Source organism: Corvus hawaiiensis, chromosome 11 (assembly GCF_020740725.1).
Source record: "Corvus hawaiiensis isolate bCorHaw1 chromosome 11, bCorHaw1.pri.cur, whole genome shotgun sequence".
In the NCBI taxonomy this organism is placed as follows: Eukaryota; Metazoa; Chordata; class Aves; order Passeriformes; family Corvidae; genus Corvus; species Corvus hawaiiensis.
In genome coordinates this window covers 17,591,844-17,608,846 of record NC_063223.1, presented here as the reverse complement: position 1 = coordinate 17,608,846, position 17,003 = coordinate 17,591,844, and the positions used below count along the sequence as shown (strand labels likewise).

General features: G+C 48.7%; 1 protein-coding gene across 1 annotated transcript in view; it reads left to right on the top strand.

Annotated features, from left to right (window-relative positions):
- The first annotated feature begins 7,584 nt into the window (after positions 1 to 7,584).
- The window catches only part of DNAH1 (dynein axonemal heavy chain 1), a 68,218-nt gene continuing 58,799 nt past the window's right edge, over positions 7,585 to 17,003 (top strand). The window contains exons 1-9 of the mRNA XM_048316018.1: positions 7,585 to 7,590; positions 8,881 to 9,054; positions 9,614 to 9,686; positions 12,175 to 12,349; positions 12,859 to 13,015; positions 13,552 to 13,684; positions 14,653 to 14,814; positions 15,331 to 15,583; positions 16,831 to 16,988. Of these exons, the coding sequence (XP_048171975.1) occupies positions 7,585 to 7,590; positions 8,881 to 9,054; positions 9,614 to 9,686; positions 12,175 to 12,349; positions 12,859 to 13,015; positions 13,552 to 13,684; positions 14,653 to 14,814; positions 15,331 to 15,583; positions 16,831 to 16,988 (1,291 nt within the window). The remainder of the gene's footprint in view (positions 7,591 to 8,880; positions 9,055 to 9,613; positions 9,687 to 12,174; positions 12,350 to 12,858; positions 13,016 to 13,551; positions 13,685 to 14,652; positions 14,815 to 15,330; positions 15,584 to 16,830; positions 16,989 to 17,003) is intronic.

Sequence of the window (17,003 nt, the reverse complement as noted above, 5' to 3'; positions counted from 1 at the left end):
AAGAAAAGGGGAAGTAGCTGCCCCATATTTGCTGTGGAGCCACAGAGCTCCAAACCCCCTGTGGATATTCTGACAGATAACCTGTCATCTGCATAAAATCTGGCCATTGATCTGTTGGGACTTCTGAGGAATTTAAAGGTCTAGCTCCAGGGGATTTGGGAGCCAGAGGGTGGGATACTTGGGAGCACCTCTGCCACTAACCGTCTCTGGAAACAAAGTCCTTATAAAGTACACATAGGCTCTTTTTGGAAAAATCTCCCAGCTTGCTGGGAACTTGCTGGCTGACAAGCTCTTTCTGTCTGCAGCCCCATGGAGAACATGGCAGCGTTGCATTTGAGGCAGTTCTGGCCAATCCAGCTGAACCAATTGTGTGAAAATGGCTACTGCAAGCTCCTCTGCCCACCGCTGCTGAGCTCTCATCACTTAGGCTTGTTTATTTTCTCCATCCCCACCACTCCCTGCCTGCTCAGGCTTGGCCCTGGTAATCCTCACTGTCATCTTCCTCCTTCTGGAGAGCCCCACACATTTTGTCTGTCTTCCTTGGGGAAGTAACCTCTGCCTGCAAATTCCCTGGGGAAGCCTTCTGGCTGGGTTAATGGTGTGATCCCCAATGTGAGAGAACACGCCCTGGGGAGATGATGTACTGTGGCACAGTGGTGGAGACTAACAAGAATGTCACCATCAGAGTCAAAGTCTCATTCGCTTTCTGAAGCAAAAGCTGGCTGGAAAGTACAGAACTTGCAGCTACAAACTGTTCACTGGTCCCAACCTAACCAAATTCAAGGTAACAGCCTTGTGTCAAGAGAGCTTTTGAAAGCAGCAGGAATATAAAGAGAATCTGGCTTGATATCACCTCCCCAGAATCAACCTGCCCCTTCAAGAGAAGTGCTCAGGCAACAAGAAGCCAGACCTTGTCCTGACTCTCCCTGCTTTATGGCTTTCTCATGGCTTTGTGTCTCGGGGTTCAATCTGAGGACTTTGTCAAAAGTACTGGCAGCATTGTCAACGTGTGGTGTTTTACGCTAGATTAATGCTGTATCTTGTGTGTGGGAACACATGTAGGTGTGGAGACAGAGAAATCTAGGGCCTTATTCTCTAGTGGCCTTGTGCTTTAAGGATCATTTACACCTTCAGCAAAATGTGTGTGGGGTGGGTATGGAAACACTGCTAAATCTGATGGGGCCTGCCACCCACAGTAGGGGGTAGGTGCAAGTGATGGAACAAAACAACCGGCACATCATCTCCAAGGTCCACAGAAGCTGGGATTTTTGCTATTTTATTATTCCTCCCATAACTAAGGGAAGGCTGTTCTCTGTAGAAGCGAGTTGTGGTGTGATATATGGTTTCCTGGGCTACTGGATTGGGATAGATGCATGAGAGACAAATGTGTGAAAGTGCAGGGCATGAAAAGTAGCTCCAACAGCTCAGACCAAGTAGGAGAAAAGCTGGGCTCTTCAGTCAGAAAAGAGCCTCAGAGACAGAATGAGCCACTAGCATGTTTAACATATTTCTCCTTTCCAGTGCCAGCTCACACCCTAACATCTACTGAAACCGGTTTAATTCTCATGTCTGGTAGCTGTGTGAAAGGAGAGTTCTCTCCCTCCCTGTGAGTCCAGACTCTGCTAACCTTTGCTCATGCTTTCACTCCAGTCGTGTGACAGGAGACAGGGAGAGTAGTGTATTCCTTCTCCAAAACAGCCTTGCACTAAGAAAAATACTGGGTAAGTCACTGACCAGTGTGTTTCAGCAGGGACTCAGGAACCTCTTCTTGGAGAACTGTTTTCTTGGGAAGTCAGCATCACCTGTAAGTATGGATGAATCTGTGGCCTCAAAAGAGCCCATGGTAGAAAAGGAGCACTAAGAAGAACTGTCAGAAGAAAGACACCACTAAACCTTTTGTGCTGGCCCAGCTGGGGACAGGATCTCAGCTCAGACTGATATAAGAAGGTGAAAGCACAGAGATGGCTTGGCTGTGCCAACCACCACCACTGCCATTTTGGACCTGCCCTTTGCAAGTGGGTACCACATTCCCCTGCCCGGTCTTCCTGGGCTAAAGGAGCACCCATGGAAGCAGAACACACTGCCAGCAAATCCTGCTGCAACACCTGGGAGCAAGTCTCTGGAGAAGCAGAAAGGCCTTTTGAAAGTGGGTCAGGGAATGGATCAGACATGGCAGCACATGGGTGGAGAGCACATGGCTCACACACCTGTCTGCTTTCTGTTCTGGCCTGATGGGTTTGTGAAGGCCCAGACAGTCAAATCAGTGGGGCTTTCACCTCCTGACTTGCTGAAGCATTTTGTGGTAAACTTTGAAAGCCTGGTCAAAAATGAAGCCCAGCTGACCACAGAGAGAGCAAGACCTGCTGTGAATCCCAGCCCATGGCAGGGGGGATGAAGCCAGCATGAAACAGATGCATATTTTTCCCATGCAAAGGGCAACGGGGCTCCACCATTGTTTCCTCTCAATCAGAGAAGCCATCTGGGATGTGACTCCAGGGAACTCCAGCAAGAGCTGTAATTATATCAAACATAATTGAGGCAAGCCAGCACCACTCCTTACTTAAGTAAAGCGATGAGGCCAGCAATATGACAGAGGACGTTCACCTGGGAGTTTCTCCAGCATCCGCTGCTTTCAGTGGGGCTGGGAGCAGCTCAGCCTGGAGTGAAAATCCACCCAGAGACCTCCTTGCTGCGTGGGACTGATCCTGTGAACACCTTGGCAGCAGCTGAGCATTGCTGGGAGGGAGCTTGCTTATCTAGAGAAGCTTGTGCATCCTCTCTGAGGCTCTATCTGTCCCACCTTTCTCTGTCCAAACCTCACATCTCCTTACATGCAAATTTTCAGATGGCACAAATGCCTCACCACCCTTGACTACCAGGCCCTTTGCCCCTGGCAGGTACCCAGGCAGGGAGAGGAGCCAGTGCTCGTGGCCTGGGCTCTTCTGCCTCCCCATGGCATGACCCCATCCTGGTGCCTCTTTGTCTAATTCTCTGCCCACACACAAGGCCATGTGGGCATCCCTTGGGCCAGCTGTGTTGTCCTGCTCCTCTGGCCCTGCATTCTAGGACTTGCACCTCTCCCAGGTGCAGAGCTGGGAAGCAGCAGGACTTACTGTCAGCCTGGACAGGGCCAGCAGGGATTGGGGGTCTCAAAAGAGCTATGAACCAGCCCCTGCCCACCCACGTGCCACAGCTCTCCTCCTGCAGGAGCCTCCACTCATCTCCTGTTTCATCCTTTCCTTCTCCTCCTCTGCCCTTTGTACTCCTTCACAGTAGATCTCTTATCGCTTGGGTTTTTTTCCTCTTTAAATCTTTTCCTCTCTGCTCTTCCACCTCCTTCCTCTCCCCCAAAATAATCCAAACCTGTTCTTCCTCACTCCCCTGCAGGGCTGGCACTGCTTGTCCCTTCCCCACCATTCTCTCTGTGGGGGACCAGCTTGTTGGTCCCTGTTCAACAGGACTCAATGCCTCAGTGCCACTTCTCCTTCTGCAAGGATGACATGTTCTCCAGGGCCAGTAGTCCCCCATCCCCACCCAACATGGTCTTTTAGCTCAAGACCTTCACGAGTACACAAGGTTGACTTAGACAAGCCATCGTGCAGCTCTACATCAGCACCCTCCCCGCCTGCACTGGTTTTGGGGATGGGATGGAGGAAGGATCTGCTGGACCTTCCTGGACAGTGGCCGGCAGGGCTGGCAGTCAGCTGGTGCGGAAGGTGGCACTGGAACAGCAGTTACCCAGCCCCTCGCCTTCCTCGCATGGGGAACGGGGGCTGTCCCCAGTGGCACTCGGTGGCTCCTTGCTGGGATGGCCGAGCACCCGCACCCTGGGGCTGGCAGCCCTGGAAGGCACGGGTTGGTGGTGGCTCGGTGGCAGTGCTCCACAGCGGTAGCCTCTGGTGGCAGCTCTGCGTTGGCCCTAGTATGGTGACTCAGTGGGAGTCACCCACAGGGGAGGCTCTGTGGTGTCCCCGTTGCGGCAACTCAGAGACGCCAGTGGCAACTCCGTGGTGGTGATTCTTAGGTGGCTCCAGGTCTCTGCGACGTCCCTGCGGCAGCAGCTGAAGTGGCACCGGGAGCTTTGCGGTGTCCCTGCGGTGGCTCGGTGGCGGCTCTGGGCGGCACCGGCGGCTCTGCACAGCCCTACGCTGGCAGCTGCACCTTGGGGCAGACCCCGCCTTCCCAGGAGGGCGCTCCCCCCCGGCTCGGGCGTGGCGTTGCCCGGCCCGCGCTGCCCCGCGCCTCCTCCGGACCAGCCCAACGGCCCGCGCAGGGGGGGGAGCCGGAGTCTCCAGCCGGAGCTTTCTGCCCGCCCCTGCTCCCGTGGCAACGCGTGCGGCGTCGGGGCGGACTCGGGTCGCTCGGTGCGTACCGCCCGCAGGCAGGGCCGGGCAGGGCCCCGCCGGCCCCCGGAGCGGGCCTGGGGCTGCGGGCTCCGAGGAGGGGCTCGGGGGCTGCAGCGGGCCCCGCCGGGCTGGGCCGGGAGGGCGGGCGCGCAGGTGGCTCATGAGGGAGTCCCCTCGTGCTTCCAGGACACTGGAGGTGTCGGGCAGGCCAGGATTCCTCGGAGCATTGGGAGCGGGGTGTCCCCGCGGCTGGTGCACGGGCTGGGCGCCGGGAGCTGCTCCTGGCGCTGCCCCATCGCCACACGTCGCACGTTAACAGCCCCTGGGCTGCTCCTCCCGCAGCCGGGGTCTTTCGGAAATGGAACCAACAGCAGCGCTTGTTTGATCCGTGTTGTGCTTCGTAAATGACACCGACGTTGTTGGAGTCGCGGTGCAAATGCTCGGAGGGGTGTCCTGCAGCACCCACCGTGGCTGTAAGCCCAGGCCGTGCCGCCGAGCCCGGGCCGTGCCGAGCAGCGCTGGCCGCCGTCCGCCTGTGCTGCTCCCCCCGGTTCGGGCGGTGCTTGCGTGGTGCTTTCCCGTGGGGAAAAGAATGCACTTAAAAACCCAGAGGAAAATCCATTTTAAACCCTTGCAAATTGTTGGAGGGAATGGGCTGCTATAAAACTCGAAATTACTGTCAACTCGCTTTTTAAGGTAGAAGGGATTTGAAGTACAGGATAATGTTTAAAGCAGTTTGTTGAGAATGCATCACCTTGTCTGAGCTTACCTTGTGTGGCTTAAATTATAGCAAGAAGGAATTTCTGCATGTTGGTGTCCAGATGGTCTAGTAGCTGGGGTTCTGGCTATGCACAGATAAATAGATTTTAGATAAATACTAGATTTCCATCTGCAGTTTTGCTTAGGGGTTAGATGATATTTAAAGTACTATTCTCTTGCTCTGTTGCAATTTTTAGCCATTTTGAACCTGATTTGAAAGAAAAGAGTCCCATTTTGTCAAAGCTTTGCATCAAAGAATTGAAGTAGAGGCAACAGATCAAAAAGCTTGTACCAGACGTTGAGCAAGACATGTGGGAGTTTGACTTTGTGGATGTGTAAAGCCTGGATTTACCGAGAAATTGTAATTATAGTTTTGCCACAATGACACACAGACGCTGTAGCTAATGTTGTGTCAGCAGTGCCATAAGAATATGCTCTCACTTTGAATAGTTCAATTTAGCATAAATAGTACCTGGTATGTCTAGGAAACATGCTTTTCAGGTGTGAGGGAGCATGACTGAACTAATGCACAGATAGGTGTTTCAGCAGTCGGGAAAAGGTTTTAGAGCTGAAGCTGGGACAGCTTGGTGCCCGGCAGATGTTAGCCAGTGAAGAACAGGGAGAGGCTCCCAGGTGTGCAGGGGCCGGGGGGAGAGAAGGGTTACTGAGGAGGGCAGAGAAGCTGCTTTAAGGAAGACATCTCACCTACTTGCAACGAGCTGGACTCCTGTTTCCTCCACCTTTGTACCTCTCCTTGTCAAAGGAAAGCTTCAGTCCTGAGGAAAGTGCTCCAAGTAGGAAGAGATTGAAGGCTGTGAATGTGGCAGGTATCCGGCCTCCTGTCCCGAGCTGGAGTGTGACGGGGCACTGGGCAGTTTCACTGCTCTTCCTTGGGATCCCTCAGACAACCAAGGAATTCTTGAGCAAAAGCTATGTGGTACCATCAGCAAGTGCTGTAGCAGAGCTGGCTGAAAGCTTGAACTGCCATTGTGTGCTCGCTGCAGGATGGAAGGTGTTCTCTCCTGTAAGCCCTGGCAGTCCATGCCAAGCTCTGCTGCCCAGGGATAAGGGTCTAGGGTCACCCCTGGATGGAGGGAGGGGATGACAGCCCTAGGTCTGCATGCTGCTCATTCTTTTGGGGGGTGGAAAGGCTGTTGGCGTTGGAAGCTTGGAAAGAGGGAACTGCTCTGCAGTCAACTCCTTGACTCAGTAGCTAGGCTGAATAAAAGTGAGAGGGTCTCTCTTCTTGTCTTTGAAACCAGCCTGCAGACCATTCCTGAGAGGTGGATGGGACCAGCCAAACCACCTACTAGCTGGAGGCTGGCACTGAAGCGAGCTCGCCACCATGCTCTGGGAAACCTCCCTGCTGGAAAACCCAGACACATCCCAGTAGCTGGGGTGGCAGGAGAGTAGGATTCCCTTTGTGCTTAGCAGCTCTCCCATATCTGCATCAGCTTTAGTGCTCTCAGACAAGCTGTTTTACTGATTTGTTTGGGGAATTGCTGGGAAAACTTTGGATGCTTGGTTTTGTTCTTTATTTTAAGTGGTGTGTGTCAGGTTTTATTGCAGTTGCAAACACAGGACCTCCCCTCTGTGCAGCTGGGAGAACATGATGGATGTTTTTGATCTGGACACTGAGTAGGGGTTTGTTTTATTTTGACATAAGTGCTCAGGAAGGACTTTTACAGAAGTGTGAGTGAGTACACAGAGAGCAAAGTGGCAAAGAATTAGGCCTGCTGTGGGCTGGCTTGGTACACCTTTCCCCAGTCGTGGGAACTTGTCTGTCATGGGCAGCAGCCACATTATTTTGGTTCTAGGCAGAGATTGCCAGTCCTGCTAAACTGGTAGTGGATTCAGTCACTCACCCCTACTACAGGTTCAGATGAACCTTGTGTCCTGGAGCTAACTTCTTTAATTGGATGGGTTTAGGATTCTGGTCCTAAGAGGCAAAAGTACATGTTACCATGTTGGCCCTGCTGCCAAGAAGAGGACGCTCAGGTGACACATCAGGAGAGGCACCACAGGGTCGTTCTGCCTTGCTGCTGTTCTCGGTGCCGGTGCAGCAGGCACGAAAGAGTCCAGCAGTGATTCATCAGGAATCCTTGGATCTTGGCTGATTCCAATCAGTCCTGCTGGGCTGCTAAAATAGATATGGCCAGAGCATAAAATAGCTAATAAAAACAAAATCCTCCATGGAAAATTCATTCTTCAGGGTGTGAGGTTCCAGTTGCCATGCCAAAGCAAAGCTGAGAGGAGAGAGATTTGAGATTTTCTAGCTTGAGGGAGGGGAGGGGGTATTATTGATCTCATCTCCCAGGTCTTTCCAATCTGTTCGTTTACTCCATTTCACTTAAAAGATTCGCATCATGGTAACCTTGATTTATTATCTGATTTCTTTTTTGATTCAACCTCTCAAAATTGTGCACTGGCTTGAACCTGCAGTAATAAACCAGCACAGTTATTCCCTCTTATCTCCGGCATGCATGTAATGCTTTCCCTGTTGCCTGTACCCGATTCATTCTCACAGACAGGCAGCAAGGTGAAATTGTGACAAGATTGCCCTCTCTCATCAAGAGTATAGGGCGAGCAGAGTTTTCACTCCATTCAAGAGCAGAGCAGAGAGGACATGGCAGGAAGGGGTTCTGTGGCGTTGTCTGCAGGTCAGGATGAGACTCCAGACAAGTACTGTGCCAGCTGTGGCCTGCAAGACCAGGCAAGGTCTTTGCAGTGCTTAGCTGTGGGAAGCTGGAAGACTCCTACTGCAGAGCTACCAGAAGTAAGAAAGGTCCTAGCAAGGGTTCAGGAGACAAACCACAAGTCAAGTAGGGCTGGATGAGGAGTCTGGGTCTAGCCCTGAGCAGGAATTGATCAGTAAGCTGTATTGGCCTTGGAGTACCTTTGAGAGACACCATGGAGAGCTTTGACTCATAATTTATAGGAATAAGCTACACAGGTATGTGTACATCATTATATCAGTGCATGTGTGCGCAGGCTGGAGGGTTTTGTGTCACTTTAGCTGTTCTAATTAGTTACAATAGACATCTCTGTGTTTAGACAAGCCTAAAATCAAGGGTTGCATTATCCTCCTGCCAGAAGTCTGAGAGCTGTTCTTAACTGGTATCTCTCAGTGCACAAAGGTTTTTGTAAAATAAAGATGTACAGCTGTGATATTTGCCTGGACTTGCATCTCCCAAGGTGGAAGAGCAGAAATTATTTGTGAGCTGAGCAAAAATATCCCCTGCAGGAGGAGAAAGAGGGGAGCTTCTAGCTATATTTTAATATGTGTTAGGTGATGCTTAAATATCTGTTGTGAATTATTTAAATGGAAGAGGCAGACTTAGACCTGGAAGTAGCTGCATTGGTATCCTAGGCTACTCCCACTGGAGTCAAGTGTGACAAGGTTTTTAAGGGATTTGGGTGCAGCAAAAGTAGTACTTCTTCTGTAGTCCCAGTTCACTCAAATTCTCCTTGCAGCCTTTTGAACGCTGCCACGGATCCGGGAAGCCCCTGCTGCTTAAGGAAAGCAGCTTTTCTTGTGTATGCTGCTGGTCTTCCCACTCCAAACCCCATCTGGAATAATAAAATGGTCTTTCTCCAGAATTAGTGAGCCATTGAGGCAGCCACGTGAGTCTGATGGCCCCCAGGCTGTGAATGCAGTGGTTGGTATCGAATCAGGGGATCGAACCTTCCATGTTACCCACTCATCGTAGCAAGTCAAGGATATCCAGCACTGTGGGAGGGTGTGGAGGCGTGCCAAAGATACAGTGTGTGACAGGCTCAATGTCTTTCCACTCGTAGCAAGCCCAGGGTTACGTCACAGCATTGTTCTCCTGAGAAGATGGAGAAAGCAAGGAAGGAATTGAGGAATTTTCTGAGTAGGAGCCGTCCCAGTACCAGCAATGAGGCTTCTGCTGGTGTCCCTACTCCAAGAACCTCCAGTAGCTCAGGGGTAAGTGAAAAGAGCAGTTCTTTTTCCAGCACTGTCCCAAAAGGGGAAGACTGATGGTACAGCTGGTGTGGACACATATAGGTTTCACCTCAGGTCCTAGCACTTCCTTTGCTCAGACGCCTTTGTGCCTTGACCTTTACAAAGTGAAGCCATGAGGCGTATCTTGGTCAGAGCTGTGCTGCCTTCCTCAGTAGCCAGTGACAGCACTGTCACGATTGCCTGGATTTAGGATGCCAGTACAGCAGGGCAGGCTTGTGGTTGTGACTGCAGGTGATATTTGGTAGTAAAACCCTAATGACTGGCTGCCTAATCAGCCCCCAGTCAACATCTTAAGCTGACATCAGGCCACATGCTGCTGGCAGATCCCCTGCCCCTGTGCACTGGGCTGAACTTTTCAAGTATTTCTGTCTCTGAGCCTTTTCTGACCACTACTCACAGTCTCAGTTGTTCCTAAAGATTTGGTAAAGTCAGTCTTAGAGTCACACTTTCTCTCTGGACTTCTGTGACCCCCACTCACACTGTGTCATGACTGTGCTCTGACACTTCTCTCACATTCCAGGGTGCTTCTGCTGGCCCGCGTGTGTCCCAGTCTTTGGTGAGCCAGGCGGACCTGGAGCAGCACACCCCTAAAGGTAAATACACTGAGGGAACGGGTGGGGCAGGAAACTGGGCTATAACTGTTTAAGGTTGTCTACAGTGGTCATGCTGGGAATTAGGCTGCTGCCTCTGGGTTCATGCTCTGCTTTCATTTTCCTCTCAGTGCTCAGGAACGGTGCTGAGCTGCTTGAATATCCCATGAAAAGTGAATTTCGTTTAGAGGTGCAGCAAAGTGATCTGAGTGGGTGGTAAAACCATTCTTCCTTTTCTCCTGGATATATCCACTTACCCCAGAGTTCAGGGTGGACTGTGCTGGTGCCTGTGGGAGTTCTGGTCCTACTGCCAGGAGAACACTGAATTTGCATGTGTTCTTACTGTGCATGGAGCCAGCAATGTCCCTTTACTGTGAAAATCATAGAATATCCTGAGTTAGAAGGGACCCACAAGGATCATCAAGTTAAACTGCTGGCCCTGCACATGACAACCCCAAAAAATGGGACCTGCCTGTGAGAGCTGTATTTGGGATTTAGGTACCCATAGCCAAAATCACGGTCTTCTCTCATTTATTTATTCTACACCCAGCTGCACCCCAGAGCAGATTGTTCTCTCTAGATGCAAGGGCTCTCTGTGTGTACAGAGCTGCTGGTGCCACCTGCTTACAAGCACTTGTGTCATGGATGCTCAAATATAGGAACAGAGAATGGTTGAAGGTTTGCCAGCACTCTCCTGGCCCCTAGAGCACTCCTGGGGATATGGATCATAGACTGGCAGCGGGTGGGAAGAAACTGTGTGTGTGAGAGGATTTTAGAGAAAGATGGGAACTGTATATACCACCCTCCTGTTCTTAGATGTGACATTTATTTTCATGAGTGAGGACAAATGACTGCTTCCTCAAGTGAATCTTGACAAGCTAGACTCATCTTTAACAAGTGGAGACAGAACTCTATTTATGATCTGCTGCTTCTTCAAGGGGGAAGAAGCCATCAGGTTGGAAATGTAAATGCAAATGAAACACTAAATATTGACATAAATAGTTGATAGTGCACAAAGTGCCATAATGGATGGTGCATGGATTTGGCAACAATGAAGTGACTAAATTGGAACAGCTGTGCTCCTTGACAACAAATACAAATCAGGGCCAGTCTGTAAAGACCCCAAGCAAGAGATGCACATGAGGCTCAAGAGCTGCATTTTAGGGATTCCTCAAAACTATGTTGTGGACCGTGCAAGTGTTTAAGAGCACATTCGTGCCAGGCTAGCTGCCCTTCCTGAGGGAGGGAAATAGAGAAAGTGGAGCCAGTTAGTGGCCATTTCCTTTAGTCTCTAAGCAGACAACATATAGCTACAAGGGTTAAGTCAGGGGCCATTTAAGAAGGACAAGGAATGACCTCTTAGAAGAGCCTTGCTGTACCTAACCATCCTGAAACGTCTGGCTTTAGCATTATTGGCTGCTCTGCACAATTGCTTTTAAATCAAGGGTCACATCCATGACTCCAGAAGCACATGCAATACAGTGAACAATTGGGTTCAAAGCTTGACATTCAAAATACCCAATTACAAATCAGTACCTTAAGTTTCTCCATGATAGAGTGTGAAAGTTCATCAAAGGAAAATCTCTCACTCCACTAAAATCTATTTTTAGTTCAATGCTTAGCTCTGTCTAGGGAATAGTGCTTTTTAAAGCCTGCATGCAATTACTTAATTTAGGTTAAGCTTCAAATTCCCAGTTTGCTGCTGTTCTATTATTTGCAACTTGTTTAGCAATATAAACAGTTTGGTTTATTTATGGGGTAAATGACATGGTTTAATTTCTGCCAGTTATTGGAAATGTATACTTTTTGCTTAGTCCAAATTTCTGTTGAAAACTTCTGGCCAAATGGTGAGATTGTTGGCTGTTTAACTCATTTTTTTCTCACACCATTGCTGATGTGAGTGGGTGGTTTGCTTGAGCAAAAGCTGAGAAGAGAGAGGTTTGTCCCAAGGTGTGAATAGGCACTTCAGCAGACAAAGATGACCTGAGCAACTTCTTTTGCCCTGCAATATTCATAAGCCCTTTATCACCACCTTGACCAAGTTCCTCCCAGCTATGACTGACTCTTGGTCTCAGGGCCCCCCAGAGAGGCAGGGGAATCCCATCCCTTTCCAAGGGTGATGGAAGCTGTGCACTGGAGACAGTAACTTGCCCACTATCATGTAGAGAGTCCATAGCAAAGCTGGGAACAAAACAGAGCTCCTTAGAGCCGGGTCAGTGCCTTGCCCCCTAAAAATCTGCATGACAGTAATCCTCAGTGGAGGTTTCTTCTATGCCATCATTTTGATACTGGAAAACCACAATCACATATTGTAGCAGGGGGAAAAAAGGTCTGTCTTTCTGTTTCTAATTTGATGTCTGCTTGATTTCTCTTATAAATCTAGTGAAGTGACTTCTGCAACCCAGTAGACAGCAGAGTCCTCGTTTGTGTGTGAATGTAAAGCAAAGCGATGCCTGGTGGTTTCAGACATGTGTTTCTCTTTGTCTCTTAGTTACAAAATTGAAGCTGCCTGGGAACTTCAAAAGTCTCCTGGATCAGCAAATGGTTGGACCATCCACTGAGGATGTCACTGAGTCAGATTTCCCTGTACAATCATTTAAGCCCAAAGTGCACATGCCCTTCAAACGGATTCCAGGGCAAAACCCTCGGAAGGTTGAAGAAGAGAGGTGAGTAACCAGAAAATGGCTACAGGCATCATTGTGGAATGGATGCAGCAGGTTAGGGTGTTGGTTTTTGTTTTCAAGACATGACATATCAAAAATCCTTAAGAAAACCTTATCCTTAAAGGCAATGGTCTCCAAAGTGAGGCGTGCACACATTGCAGAGGGTGCAAAAGACAATTCACTGGGATGAGGGAAGAAAATAATGTTTTTAAATAGTGTTTATGTCATCTTTTTGTCATTCTTTTTTTAATTTCTGGTTTTGTGTATGCTCTATAATGGGTATAATATTTTAGTACAGTAGTACACATATATAATTTATAGATTGGAGTAACTGATCATTCTAGGTCACTTCCACTGAATTATTTTGTGCTATAAATGAAGAAATAGACATGGATGCAATGTGTACTAAAAATATTTTTACTGATAGGGGTGCACAGTAAAAAAGTGGAGTCATAGGCATAGGAATGCTTATAGGCACATCAAATGGTTATTTCCCTTCTGATTTAAACCAGGAGGAGACGGCTGTATCTCACCTTTGATATTGCTGAGCTCTTAGCCAGCAAGGGGATAGACTCCAATCAGCTGATGCCAAGGCACTATGACCCTGACAATATTCCACCTATTGAGGAGACAAAAGATTCTGTCTTTCCCATTTATCTCCCATTAAAGGTAAGAGAGCATGTTTGGTACTTGTGATCTGTCTCCTTGCTTATACCACAGGAGGTTTCTAAGGATGGCAGGACACTTAGCCAGTATTGACACAGCAAGCAACAAAACAAGGAAATGCTTTGGAACTGTCTTGGGCTCTGAAGGGTCTCTACAAGACGCTGACCATCTTCTGCAGGGTGCCCCCAACTTTTGTCAGAACTGATAGTCCTTGAGAGTGCTCCTCATTGTCCTTTGTGTGTCCAAAGGGAAGGTGCCTCATGTTTCCTACTGAGCACAGTAGTCAGCAGTATTGCTGCAGGAGACCTTTCCAGGTGTTGGTCTGTTCTCCCCAGGAAAGGGCTGGAAGTACAGATACTGCTGTTTGGGAGAAAACTGTGATTAAAGATCAGCACAGCTTTTGCACCTGGACTGGTTTCTGTATTTTGTAGCCCGTTTAGGAACTGAATTTGAATGTTTTCCTCTCATGAAATTTTTTATTTGGGTGTTTTCTTGTTTCTGGAGTAAAGCTTAATTTCACTCATGTCCTTGCTTTTTAGGTATTTGACAATGATGAATATGACTGTCGAACTCCAGAAGAGTGGATCTCACTAGGACTGGAGCCAGGATCTTCTGATAGAAAGCCAGTGCCTGGAAAAGCACTTTTACCTACAGATGATGTACTTGGACATGGTAAAACTTGAATCAGTTACTGCTCAAGCAGGGCAACACTAACAGTTACAGGCCCTTTCAGCAGAAGGGAACATGTAGATTCTGATGAGTGTAGCTCTGAATAGCAGAAAAGCCATATCTCGTTTTGATCAGGCTCAGGCAGTCAGAGCAAGAGATGAGCAATCTCACTGACTGCCAGTCCTGCTCTGGACTGTTCCCACTTTTTAAAAGTAGCCTTTGCCTTTTGACTTCCCGTCAGCACAGACAAAATTTCTCTTTATTGGTGCATAGCTATCTTCATGGAGTTAGGTACCTTCCACACAGTATGTTCTGCCAGGATTTCACTGCAAGTGCAGGATCAGAAGACAAGTTCAGACTACAGTGAGCATACAAATAGTAAACCTGGGCCAAATTAAGTGATGTGGACATTGTTTTCCTGTCATTTGGAGCCTTCTCAATGAGAAGACATTACTATGTACGGTTGTACTGATGTCCAGCCGTGGCTGCAGCTCATATTAACACATCTGCAATAGCTTTAAAGCATGGGAACTGGCATCTACAGCTCTGGAGCAGCCTCCAGAGGCTTGACTGACTGCAAAACTGAAGCATAAAACATAAGCTCTGTGTATCCTTGGGCAGCCAGCATGTGATGGCTGAGTTCTGCTTGCAGCTGTCCTGGAGAACACCACACCTGATCACTGACTCAACTCCTCAGGTTGAGTGGACAGCATAATGCTGTCCTGACTTGTATCCATATTGGTACCAATATAGATGCATAGCTGTCTGGTGTGTGCAAAAAGTTGGGAATTCTAAGCCGTAAGACCTAAGTTCATTATTTAATTGGTCACAGCAGAAACTATGTGAGATTGACTGAGATTCAAATGAGCAAGTGGATTTGACTGTGGCATCACCACTCTGATCTGGAAAGTCCATTTGCTGTAGCCTCCAGGAGAATGGACTAACCCTGTTTTAATCCTTGGCTCTCTCAGAGGACCCCAAAAGCCAGGACTTGATCTACGAGTGGATTGATGTTGGTGTTCTGGATTATGACAAGGAGACAGAGCTCTACTTGGTCCATAAAACAGACAAGAAAGGTCTGGTGCGTGATGAAGAAGGGAGACCCATCCTCAATGGAGGAATAACTCAAGAAGGTGTGTTTCAAATAAGGTCTTTTGGGAGCTGTCATATAGTCTGAGAGCCAGTTCATTATCCATGCTTTTCCTAGCTGGAGATGGGAAGGACACCAAGAAGTCATTTAAACCCTTTCACTGTTATCACTTGATATGTGTCTGTTTAATTTGTCTGAAAAAAACATCCAGGGAAGAGAACTCCACACCTTAATTTGACACCCTGTTTGAGGTTTTGCCTTTGGAGACACCTTTCCTTTTAATCCATCTCCCATCCTTCTGCCTTTAAGAAAAGTAAAATGTTGGTCTTTCTGGGTCAATGCCATTTTGAAAGGGAATGTGGACAGATTAAAATGAAGTACTGTTCTCTTAAAAGGGAATGCCCCTTATCTCTTGCTGTCCTCAGCTTTGGTCCCTCATTTTGATCTCCTGCACGCAGCCCAATTATCCCGTCTATCGAAAAGCTTCTGTCAGCACTGCAAGCCATTCTGAGGTTTGTTTTCCTTGCAGACTCTTGTAAGCTGTACTTTCCTTTCCCAGGAAGAGCTCCATTGTTGCCGTGTCAGTACTGGGTGCCACGAGTTTGCCTGCAGTTCCTGGCCGAGGATCCCCAGGTGTTTGCGGAGCGCGTGGCCTCTGCCGACAGCACGCGCAAGAAGACGCAGGGGCTGCTCATGTACCACTTGTACGTGGACTGCATGGCCACAGAGGGCGTGGAGAGCATCAGTGAGAAAAGCCTGCAGAGGATGAGGTGCTTGGCTATGCAGACTCCCAAACTGAGGGATGAGATGAGGTAAAGCATCAGGTACCTGTCTGGGGGCTCAGCCTTTGGTCCATAAATGTTGTGGGACTCCATAGGGCTACAAAAGAAGTGTCAGTGGAGGTAGATCTTCAGCAGCCAACTCACAGACCATGGATCTCACCTGCCTTCCATTCTGCACACAAGCACACCACTCTGTTGCCCAGAGTGGCAGCAGAAGTAGGCAGATGGCAGCCCCAGGGACACGTGTGCAGGATGGGTGGTGTGTCAGGGTTCCCAGATAAAGTAGGTTCCGTATGCAGACCCACCAAGCTGTGCTTGCACCTGCAGTTAAGTGGCCTTCAACAGCAAGAAGGTTGACAAAAATGGCATGGCTGACCTTGCTGTCTCCCTGTGCTTTGGAGGAACAGAACATTGCTATACTGATCTGCAGACCACCCATTGTCTCCACAGACCTGGCTATTGTCTGCTGGTGACTCTTCTACCTATTAACAGCTGCTAAAACAAATCAAAAGAAGATCTGCACAGGGGGAGGCAAACAGAACAGGAGATCTCCACCTGGATATAATCGAGTATCTCTTTGTGATGCAGTTCATATCGGGGAGGCATTTTAATGTCCCTGGGCTGATGAATCATGAGCCATTGGTGGTGTTGCTGGGAATCAGCCGTGACTGATTGCCCTGCTCAGAAATAGGAAGGTGTGAAGGCCTGCATGGTCTGCCAGCCCGAACTAGAGAGTAGGAGAGTAATTAGTCTCCCTGAGCAGAAATACAGGGATAAAGAAAAGTACTCTGCCTGCTTGAGGTAAAGGATGATGACTTCCTAAGGCAAACAGAGCAGGGTTTCAGCACTAATGTGAGTGTTCTGGCTGAGGAAATGGACAACAAGAGATGTTCAGAAGGAGGCAAATGGGAGGCCAGCTTGGATAGCCCAACTTTTCCTGAACTGCCAGCTATTTTCTTTAGTTTGTGGTTATTTCTCCTTCCCTCTGTAATGTTTCTCCCCAGTGGAGATGTTGCTTTGAATTGAAAGACACTTAAGAAGGCTACAGTCCCAGTCCTCAATCCCCACTTGCCTCTGTCATTAAAAGTCCAGTTGATACTTTTGCTGGCTGCTTCATTGTCTGCACAAATCTCCTGATGTGTTCAGTGGTAGATGGGCTTCTGGGTTAGCAAATTTGGGAGGGAGGGAGTGAGGGAGGGGTGGAGTTTGCGGTAAAGCTACAGACATACTTGTGCTCAAACACCATGGGTTCTCAGTGTTTCTGTGTCTTGTAACAGCATGTTAGACTATATGAGCAGCCTGGAGAAAGAAGTGAAATTAGAGTATAAACACATCATGAACAGGATCAGCTTTGACAGAATCATTGCTTCCAAACCCCAGATGTTTTCTTATGTCACCCTGCCAGACAAAGAGGAGAAGGAAGCACCAGAGAAAGGTAGGGGTCACAGTG